The sequence below is a fragment of the Coloeus monedula genome, assembly GCF_965178545.1.
Source record: "Coloeus monedula genome assembly, chromosome: 30".
Taxonomy (NCBI): Eukaryota; Metazoa; Chordata; class Aves; order Passeriformes; family Corvidae; genus Coloeus; species Coloeus monedula.
The window spans coordinates 4028082-4038781 of NC_138810.1; the positions used below are offsets into that span (position 1 = coordinate 4028082).

General features: G+C 61.5%; 2 protein-coding genes across 2 annotated transcripts; one reads left to right on the forward strand and one right to left on the reverse strand.

Moving 5' to 3' along the window:
* Positions 1-1340: 1340 nt before the first annotated feature.
* On the reverse strand, positions 1341-3180 carry RNF212B (ring finger protein 212B; the record flags this gene model as incomplete). Its single annotated transcript, XM_082299070.1, has 9 exons — positions 1341-1397; positions 1473-1524; positions 1612-1654; positions 1762-1825; positions 1910-1958; positions 2257-2372; positions 2469-2543; positions 2658-2710; positions 3081-3180. 9 exons carry the CDS (start codon positions 3178-3180, stop codon positions 1341-1343), a joined length of 609 nt encoding a protein of 202 aa, XP_082155196.1.
* A 2372-nt stretch (positions 3181-5552) lies between these two features.
* On the forward strand, positions 5553-10368 carry LOC309583345 (uncharacterized protein). Its single transcript, XM_082298986.1, has 4 exons — positions 5553-5647; positions 7145-7202; positions 7704-7796; positions 8197-10368. Exons 3-4 carry the CDS (start codon positions 7721-7723, stop codon positions 8901-8903), a joined length of 783 nt encoding a protein of 260 aa, XP_082155112.1. The 5' UTR covers positions 5553-5647; positions 7145-7202; positions 7704-7720; the 3' UTR covers positions 8904-10368.
* The last annotated feature ends 332 nt before the right edge of the window (positions 10369-10700 follow it).

The following is a 10700-nucleotide window of genomic DNA, read 5'->3' on the forward strand; positions in this document are numbered from 1 at the left end:
CCTCTTTTTCCCCAATTTCCCCCCTTTTCCCCCAATTTCCCCCATTTTTCCCCAATTTTCCCCACTTCCCTCCCTTTCCTCCCACACCCCGCCTTCCCCTCGGGCCACGCCCCCACCGCCCCACCAACCAATAGGAACGCAGCACCGCAACACGGGGCGGGGCTACGCGGGAGAGGCCACGCCCCCGCCCCAGAAACGGACTCCAAATGGCCCCAAAATTGGCATTTTTTTTACTAATTTTAAACTTCTCCTCCCCCCGGCCATCTCCAGGGCCAGTGGGAAGCCCCGGAGCTCCTGTCCGGGAGCCGCGGGTCCCTTCTTTTGTCATTTATGGCCGTGGGTTGGGATCCCACTGGGAGCGCTCGCCCCTCGCCGGCCGCAGAGCAGAGCCCTAAATAAAGGAAAATGGTCCCTGGCTACCGAATTTTGGGGGTGGCTACCGAATTTGGGGGTCTTGTCTTGATTTAGGGAGAAAAGAGGCGGGATAAGGGAGGGGGTGGAGCTGGGGTCCTCCCAGTGCTCCCAGTAACCCCAACCTTCCCTCCCAGTAACCCACCCCCCTTCCAGTCTCTCCCAGTAACCCCCTCCCAGTGCCCCCAAGTCCCTCCTAGGGCTCCCCATATCCCCTCCCAGTCCCTCCCAGTTTATCCCAGTCCCCCCAAATCCCCCTCTCTGCGTCTCCCAGTTTATCCCAAAGCCCCCAGTCCCCTCCCAATCCCTCCCAGTTTATCCCAGTCCCCCCAAATCCCCCTCTCCGCATCTCCCAGTTTATCCCAAAGCCCCCAGTCCCCTCCCAATCCCTCCCAGTTTATCCCAGTCCCCCCAAATCCCCCTCTCCGCATCTCCCAGTTTATCCCAAAGCCCCCAGTCCCCTCCCTGTCACCTCCCAGTGTCCCCAGTACCTGCCCCTCTCTTCTCCCAGCCAGGGGGGGCACTAAGGGGAGAAAGGGGCGTTAGGGGGAGTTTGGGGTCACCCCATAGATGGCGGTCAGCTCTGAGGGGCTTCTTGGGGGGGGGGCTTGGGGTGCTGCGGGAGGTTAGGGGGGCTCTGGGCTCCTTCCGCGGGGCTTGGGGTTCGTATAGGGGGAGATCGGGGGTTGGGAATCCCACCCTGGGGCTTTGGGGTCGCTGTGAGGAGAGATCAGTGGTTTGGGGTCCCTATAGGGACAGATCAGGAGTTTGGGGTCCCACCGGGGGGTTTTGGGGTTCCTATAGGGAGGGATCAGGGGTTTTGGGGTCACACCGTGGTCCTGTATGAGCTTTCGGGGTGCCTCCTTGGAGGTAAAGAAAGGGGGTGGGGCTTGGGGCAGTATTTTGGGGTAAATCCTGTAGGATTTGGGTCACTCACCCACGCTGGAGGCCAGAGGGGTCCCTGCATCCCTGTAGGCTACACCCACCTGTGTGGGGGGGAAAAGCATTACAGGAAACACTCCCAAGTTTTGGGGTGCCCCCAATTTCGGGAGAGGTCTCACCTGCCATCTTGGGGTGCTGCGAGACCGGGGGGCCTCCAGTGGGGCAGAGCGGCTGCAAAAAGAGGGGTGGGAGGTTTTGGGGCCCCCCCCTGTGCAATTGGGGGACCCCCACCCCAAATTTAGGGCACCCACCCCTTACCTGACCACTTGGCTGCTGAGCTGCTGGCGGGGCTGGGGGGTGACTGGAAGGGAGAGGGGAAAATTTGGGGGGACCCCATGAGCAAGGAGGGGATGGGGAGGGGCTTTAAGGTTTGGAAGACCCCCCCTAATAATTTGGGGGAGCCCTTACCTGACTGTGTGGGGGAGGGACGGGGAGTGCTGCTGTGGCTGCTCCAGCGCCAGCCCGGGGAGAGCTGTGGGGAGATTTGGGGGGCAGTTTTGGGGCTTGGGAGGGCAGTTTGGGGGTGAGGGAAGGGGAAGAGGGCTTTGGGGGTCACCTGAATGCGGCGCAGCTCCGCGTTCTCCTGACGAAGTGACTCCAGCTCCCTGGGAAGGGAGAGGATTTTATGGGGGGTGGGAATTCCCCCCTTTTGGAGTGGGGGTCCCCCAAAAGGGCAGCTGAGGGGGCCAGAGCAAAGGGGTGGAAGCTCACCAAGATGGCAGCGAATGGCAGAACATGCTGTCACCAACCTGGCAGCCAAGGGGGGGTAAGACCCTCCCAAGAAAGTGGCCAGAAAGACGAGGATTCTCACCAAGATGTTGCCCAAGGATGTGCTGCCTCACCCACATGCCCAGAGGAGCCCAAGAGGGAGGAGCGAACCCCCTCCCATGGCATCCCCCTCACCTCCTCCTCTCCCCCAGCTCCTCTCTGGCCTTCTCCAGCTCCGCCTGCGCCCACCGAGCTCGGTCCCGGTGCGAGTCCAGCAGCAGCTGCGCCTGTGCCAGCTGGAACCGCCACACCTGGAAGACATGGGTCACCCCCTTGTCCCTCTCACCTGCACGTGGGGCCGGGGCCAGCGGTGGAACCTCATCCCCTGTCACCTGCGTCCTCCTCACCTGCGTGATGTGGGCAAGGTGCTTGAGGGCGATGGCCACCGGGCTCTTGAAGAAAACCTTCTCCTGCGGGCGCATCTGTTGGGGACGGGGGCTTCAAAATGATGGGAAGAGGGTTGGGAAGTGGGAGAGGAAAAGGGTGGGAAGGGGTGAGGGTGAGGGGACACAGGGCACAACATGGCGGGCACTGGCCTGCTGGGATAGGGGCAGGTAGCGGCAGGCGGTGGCACAGACGGGGCAGGGACCTGTGGGAGGGGGAGAAAAAAGTGAGAAAAGTGAGAGAAAAAGATGTCCAAAAGTCCCAAAAATGGTGTTCCTTGAGGGAAATGGACCATTTCCCCTCATTTTAGGGTTTCAAATTGAGGCAGGGTCCTCCATTTTCACCATTGTAAGAGGGAAAATCCTCCTTTTTCCATCATTTGAGAGAGAAAAATTGAGGGGAAACCCTCTTTTCCCGATATTTTAGGGGTTTAAATAGAGGGCAGAGCCCATTTTATTTGCTTAAGTTGAGGTGACCCCTCCTTTTCCCCTCATTTTAAGGGGTTAAATTGAAGGAAATTCTCCCTTTCTCAGCATTTTAAAAGGGCTTAAACTGGGGGTTTGCCTCAATTTTACCTGTGCCCCCGCAGCCCTCGCACAGGATGTGGCCGCAGTCGGTGATGGCGAACCGGGCGCCATCCTGGCGGAAGCAGCGGCTGCAGTGGAACCAGTCCATGGCGGGGGTGAGGAGCCGCCTACGATGCCTCCACACGCGAGGGCCTGGCAGAGAACGAGGGGGAAAGGTGAGAGGAAAAGGGTGGGAAAAGGTGAGGGGGGAAAAAAGGGAGGGAAATGTGAGGGGGAAAGGGCCGGCAATGCGAGAGAAGCAGGGCTGGGAGCGTGAGGTGAAAAAGGGCGGGAAAGTTGAAGGGGGGGAAAAAGGGCGGTAAAAGAGAGAAAAAAGGCGGGAAATGTGAGGGGAAAAGGGTGGGAAAAGGGAGGGGAAAAAGGGAGGGAAATGTGAGGGGGAAAGGGTGGGAAAAGGGAGGGGAAAAAGGGAGGGAAATGTGAGGGGGAAAGGGTGGGAAAAGGGAGGGGAAAAAGGGAGGGAAATGTGAGGGGGAAAGGGTGGGAAAAGGGAGGGGAAAAAGGGAGGGAAATGTGAGGGGGACAGGGTGGGAAAAGGGAGGGGAAAAAGGACCACATGGATGGGGACAGGGAAACCAGAATGGGGACACCAGAATGGGGACAGCAACACCTGGGCCTGTGGGGACTCTTATGAGGATGGGGAAATTGGGATGGGACACCAAAATGGAGATGCCATGAGGGGACAGGGCCACCAGGATGGGTACGTTTGGGGTGGGGACACTGATGGGGACACTGTGATGGGGATGGGGACATTGGGATGAACATGCTGGGATAGGGACCCCAGGGTGGGGACAGGAACTCCAGGACAGAGATGGGGAGCCCAGGATGGGAACCCTGGGAGTTGGGCACACAATCTGCCGATGCCATCAATAAAAGGTCCCCGAGCAGTGTCATCCCACCATGCGGATTTGGGGACACCACCCGGGGGGGTGACAACGACATTGTCCCACTGTGAGACTTTGGGGTCACCCCCAGTGATCCCAGTGTGGCCACAGGGAGCTTTTCCCATCCTCCAGGATCCAGTGCCTGGGGTGGCAGAAGGAGATGGGGACCCCCCACTCTGACCCCAGCACCCCCAAACCCTCCGGGGGGATCTGGAGGTGTGGGGTGCAGGAGGAGCACCCCAAAACCCCAATCCCGCAATCCCAAAATCTCGCGATCCTCTGGCCTCGTTGTGTAACTCCAACCATTTTTAATTCTTGGGGGGGGGGGGGGGGTCAGGAAAAGCACCCCCAGAACACTGGGGGAGATCAGACATTTGAGGGGGTCCAGGGGGAGACCCCAAAACCCTGATCCTGCTATTCCATGCTCCCAGACTCCCAAAATCCCGCTAAATCTTTGGCCTGGTTGCATAATTCCAACAGTTTTTAATTTGTGGGGGGCAGGAAAAGCACCCCTAGAATATCGGATGAGGGGCTCAGGGTTTGGAGGGTGCAAGAGGCACCCCAAAACCTCAATCCTACTATTACCTGATCCCAAAATTCCTCGATCCCACTGTTGAACCCCCCGGCCTCATTGTGTAATTCCGACTACTTGTAATTCTCGGGGTGGGGGAAAGCAGGAAACGCCCCAATAAAACCCTAAGCGGGGAAACTCAGTGAGGTGGGGGGTACAGGGGGCACCCCAACCCCACAATCCCGGAATCCGTGATCTCTCGTTGTGCAATTCCAGCCATTTTTAATTCGGGGGGCGGGGGCAGAAATGCACTCCCACACCGTCGTGAGGGGGAATCTGGGGGGGCACGGGGGCCACCCCAAAACCCCGATCCCGCTACCCACCGATCCCGCTATCCCGGGATCCCGTGATCCCTCACTGTGTAATTCCAACCATTTTTAATCCCTGGGGGCGGGGGGCAGGAAACGCCCCAATAAATCCCTCTGGGGGGGGGGCCAATAAGGGATTTGGAGGGGACGCAGGGGACACCCCGAAGCCCGCCCGGATTCCGCCTTTCCCGGAATCCCTGGATGCCGCTGCCGAACCCTCCGCCCTCGTTGCGTAATTCCAACCATTTTTAATTCCCGGGGGGGGCAGGAAACGCGTCGCTGCCGTTACACAAAGCAGGAAGGGGGGGAGGACTTTGGGGGGGGCCCCTGTCTTTAATCTCCCCAAACCCACCCTGTCCAACCCCCCCCCCCCCCCCCCCCAAATCCATTTCCCGCTTGGAAAACACCCCCCTTCCCAAAATAATAAAAAACCCCAACAATTCGGGCAATTCTCACAATTCCCCCCCACTCAAAATCGGGCGCTTCGGGGGTGTCCCTGCCGGGACCCTCCCTTTTTTTACCCCCAAGGTGTTCCCCCCGCCCAAATTCCCGTTTTCCCAAGGGTTTCCCCCCGCTTTTCCCAGCGTTTTTTCCCCGCTTTTTTCCCAGTGGCGCATCCGGCGGGGAATGGGATGACGGGACCTTCCTGTTCCCGGCCCCGCGCCCGCCTCGCGCCCGGGGGACGCCCCCGCCACGACCCCCCCGCACCCCCGAGCCCGACGGGACTCCCGGAGCCACCCCCGGCCCCCCCCGGAACCCCCCCGGTCCCCCCCGCGCCGCGGAGCCGCCGTGGTGAGTCGGGGGGCGCGGGGGGAGGGGAGGGAAACGCCGTTTTGGGGGGGGGGGGATGGGACTGGGGAGAGCGGGGACCCCCCCTAAAGAAATTGGGAGACTCTCCCCCCAATTTGGGATATCCCCGGTCTTGGATTTGGGATGGGGGAGGAGATGACGGCGATGGATTGGGGGGGAGTCGGCGGCTTTGGGGGGGGAGGGGCGAGGAGAGAGCGGGGACCCCCCCAAAAAAAATTTGGGAGGCTCCCCCCCCCAGTTTGGGATACCCTCGGGTTTGGGTTTGGGATGGGAGGGGCGATGGCGGGGGGACGCCGATGGATTGAGGAGGGGGGAAGCGCCGTTTTGGGGGCTGGAAAAGAGGGAAAAAGGAGAGTGGGAACCCTCCCACAAAAAATTTGGGAGACCCCCCCGCAGTTTGGGATACCCCCGGGTTTGGATTTGGTATGGGGGAGGCGATGGCGGATGGGTGGCAAAAGGTTTGGGGTGGGGGGGATGTGGATGAATGGCGGGTTTTGGGGGTGGAAAGGGGAGGGAAGAGAGCGGGAACCCCCCCACCCCCCAGAAGAAATTTGGGAGACCCCCCTACAACTGGGGATACCCCCGATGCTGGATTTGGGATGGAGGGGAACGATGGATTCCCCCTGTGCCGGGGAGGCAGACGGGAACGAGGCGCCGTTTTGAGGATTGGAAAAGATGGAAAAAGGAGAGTGGGGACCACCCCCCAAATTTGGGAGACCCCTCCCCGACTGGGGATACCCCCAGTCTTGGATTTGGGATGGGGAGATGGCGGGGGGAGCAGCTATGGATTTGGGGGCGGGGGCGGATTTTTCCAACCGTTTTTGGGTTTGGAAAGGAGAGGGAAGAGAGCGGCGACCCCTCCCGAAAAACTGGGACACCCTGCCTCCCCCCTGCTTGGGAATAACCCTGATCTTGGATTTGGGATGGGGGCGGCTGTGGATTGGGGCCGGGGCGGGGGTGAGGCACCGTTTTTAGGGTTGGAAGAGGGGGAAAAAGAGAGCGGGACCCCCCCCCCCCCCCCGCAGCTGGGGATAAGTGCGGTCTTGGATTTGGGATGGGGGGTGGGAGGGACCAGGCGCTGGTTTTGAGGGCAGAAAGGGGGGGAATGAGAGGTACACCCCCCAAAAAATTTGGGAGAACCCCCTCCCAAAAAAATTTGGGATACTCCTCTGTTGGATTTGGAGGGGGGGATGTGGATGAACCATTCTTGGGGAGGGGGGACAGGAGAGTGGGGACCCCTCAAGAAAACCTGGGAGCCCTCCCCAGTGTTGGATCTGGCTTGGGGGGTGAATTTTGGGGGGGGTCCCTGGGGCTCCATCGTTCTTTTGTATCCCCTCCCCAAAATTAAATGGGGGGACTGGGGGTAATTGGGGGGGACCCTGGGTGATTTGGAGGGCCCCAGGTAATTTTGGGGGGGCACTGGGTGACCCCCTCCTTTGTGACTCCCTGTCCATGTCGCTCCATTTACCCCCCTCCCAGATTTTGGGGGCTGAGTCCGGAGCAGCTGCGCGACCCCCCGAGATCCCCCCGAGAGCAGGTGGGGGGGAATTGGGGGGCACAGGGGGATTTGACAGGGCACAAAGGGATTTGGGGCAGAACAGGAAAATTTGGGGGGCACAGAGAGATTTGAGGTCACATGGGGGAGTTTGGGGTTACACTGAGGGATTGGGGGGGGACACAAAGGAATTTTGGGAGGAACATGGATTGGGGGGCACAGAGGTTTCTGGAAGGATGAGACTTAGGGGGGCATGAGGGGATTTGGGGTTGTACTGAGGGGTTTGGGTGGGTAACACAGAAGGATTTGGGGGGTACAGGGAAATTGAGGGGGGCACAAAGGGATTTGGGGTCACACAGAGGGATTTGGGGTCAGAGGGAGGATTTTGGAGTCACGGAGGATTTTAGGGTCACACTGAGAAATTGGAGGGGCACAGCAGGAACCAGGATGCAACTGGAATTTGGAGGGGGGCTGGTTCTGTGGGCTGGGGGGGCCCTGGGGGGGGGGGGGTTGGGGTGCTCAGGGCTCCCTCTGACTCCACAGTCCCCCTGGGAGCCCCCATGGAGCAGGAGGAGCCGGACGTGGTGGAGCTGCAGGACTCGGACGAGGGGGATGTGGTCCGGAGGGTCTTCATTGGTGAGGGGAACCCTAAAACTGGGGGGGGAGGGAGGGGTGGCCTTGGTAACCCAGGTAACTCCAGGTAAGCCAAAAAGGGGATAAAAAAGGAAATTTGGAGGGGGGTGTCAGGCAAATTTCAGGGGCTCCAGACACCCCAAGAAGGGGATACAGGCAATTTGGGGGTGCTCCAGACACACCAAGAAGGGGATAGAGGTGTTTGGGGAGGGTTCAGGGTACTTTTGGGAGTCTCCAGACACCACTGGAGCGGGGTAGAGGCATTTGGGGGGTCTCAAAACACTTTTGAGGGGGTTCCAGACACCCCAAGAAGGGCCCAGCCCCTTTTCAAGGTACAACAAACATTTGGGTCGGGGGTCCAGCCCCTTCTGTGCCCTCACCCCCCTCCTCGTGTCCCCCCCAGCTGACGACGGCATCGTGAGCGATGGCGAGGCCGAGGTGCTGCCGCACGAGATCATCCGCACGGTGATCCCGCACAGCCCCCTGCGGCCGCCGCCGCCCCGCAGCACCCCCGGCCCGGCCCCGGGGGGCTCTGAGGAGGGTGGGGGGCGGCGGGGTGGGGGCCGCCAGCGCCCCTTCATCTGCAACGAGTGCGGCAAGAGCTTCAGCCACTGGTCGAAGCTGCTGCGGCACCAGCGCACGCACACAGGCGAGCGGCCCAGCACCTGCGGCGAGTGCGGCAAGAGCTTCTCGCAGAACTCGCACCTGGTGCAGCACCGCCGCACGCACACGGGGGAGAAGCCGTACCGCTGTGGCCACTGCGGCAAGAGCTTCTCCTGGAGCTCCAACCTCATCCAACACCAGCGCATCCACACCGGGGAGCGCCCGTACGGCTGCGCCGAGTGCGGCAAGAGCTTCACGCAGAGCAAGAACCTCATCAAGCACCAGCGCACCCACGCCGGGCCAGGGGCAGCGCGGCCGCGGCGCTGTGCCCACCCCACGGGCGCCCCGAGGGCGCTGAAGGGGCCGCGGGCCGAGGGCGAGGGGCCCGCAGGGGGCGAGGGCCGCGGACAGGAGCCTCTGATCTGCGTGGAGTGCGGGGAGAGCTTCGCGAGGAGTGCCGCACTCAGGAGACACCGCCGGGGGCACCGCCCGCTCTTCGTGCCGTGAGGGGACGGTGTGGGGACAATGGCACTGGGGCACAGGGACCGTGACAATGCCCTGGCACCATCCGGGGCACTGCCCACTCTTCATACCCTGAGGAGACAATGGCACCGTGATGTGGAGAGACAGTGGGAAGATGCCCCAGCACCACCTGCTCTTCCTGCCCTGAGGGGACATGGGGACACTGCAGAGAGGGCACGGGGACAGTGGGACAATGCCCTGGCACCGGTGGGGACAGTGCCTGCTCTTTGTGCCCTGAGGGGACATGGGGACAGTGGCACCGGGATGTGGGGACAGTGGGACAACGCCCTGGCACCACCTGCTCTTCATGGCCTGAGAGGACAATGCGGGGACACTGTGGAGGGACACATGGACAGTGGGACGCTGCCATGGCACCGCCCAGGACACCACCTGCTCTTCGTGCTCTCAGGGGATCTGGGGACACCCGCGGAGGGGACACACAGACCATGGGACAATGCCCTGGCACCGGCAGGGATTCCGCTCTCGCTCTTCGTGCCCTGATGGGTTGCGGGGACTGTGACACAGGGACAGCATTGTGAAGGAACAGCGGGACACTGCCCACTCTTCATGCCCTGAGGGGACATGGGGACACTGTGGAGGGGACAAACTGGCAGCGGGACACTGCCCCGGCATTGCCTGCTCTTTGTGCCCTGAGAGGACATGGGGACAGCGGGACAATGCCCTGGCACCAGAGGGGGCACAACCCTGCTCTTTGTGCCCTCAGGGGATGTGGGTACACTGTCATGGGGACATTGTGGAGGGACACGCGGGCTCTACATGCCCTGAGGGGACATGGGGACATTGCAAAGGGTCACTGGGGAGAGCAGGACAATGCCCTGGCACCATCCGCTCTTTGTGCCCTGAAGGGATGTGGGGACAATGTCATGGGGACACACAGGCAGTGGGACACTGCCTTGGCACTGCCCGCTCTTGATGCCTTGAGGGGACACACAGACAGTGGGACACTGCCCTGGCACCACCCACTCTTCAGGCCCTGAGGGGACGCAGGGGATCGTGCTGTGGGCGGGGGACACATGGGGACACATGGACACTGTCCTGGCACCAGTGGGGACACCGCCCACTCTTCATGCCCTGACGGGACATGGGGACACATGGATAGTGGGACACCCCAGTGGGGGACACATGGGACAGGGGGCATGGTGCCACCATGCCAGGGGACACAGGGAGCGTGCCATAGGCAGGACATGGTAATAGAGATGGGGACACATGAGTTGTGCCACGGGTGAAGGGACATGGTGACACCAAGCTGGGAGACAGTGGGGGACACCTGGACTGGGACAGGGGCAGGACACATGGACAGGACAGAGTGACACAGAGCTGATGTCCCCAAGCCCTCCCCTCCCTCTGCCCCATGTCACCCTTGGTGCCCCTCACTGTCCGCATCGGTGCCACATCCCAGAGCTGTAAATAGGGGACGGGGTGAGGTGAAACCGGGAGCCCTGTGGGGGGAGGGAGGTAACACTGGGACCCCCCTGTGGGGTGGGGAGGGGGCGGGGCTGGGGCTGGGCTGTGAATAAAGTTGTGTTTTGGGGGACCTGGGGGTTGTTTTTGGGGGGTGACAAAAATTTGGGGGGGCAAAAGTGCCCCAAGAAGGGGTAGGGATAACCCCGGGGGGGGGGGATTGAGAACTCCTGGGGGAGGGGGGAAAAGCCCCCGGGTGGGAATTTGGGGGGTTCAGGGGGTCCCAGCTCAGTCCCTGCAAAGCCCAAAAGGGGGGGGGGGGGAGGTGACAGAGGGGTTTTGAGGGGCAAAAAATGGATC

Coding starts and splice junctions, on each gene's coding strand:
- LOC309583345 (XM_082298986.1), top strand. CDS start 7,721: ATGGAGCAGGAGGAGCCGGACGTGGTGGAGCTGCAGGACTCGGACGAG. Junction 7,797..8,196: donor GGTCCGGAGGGTCTTCATTG/GTGAGGGGAACC, acceptor TGTCCCCCCCAG/CTGACGACGGCATCGTGAGC.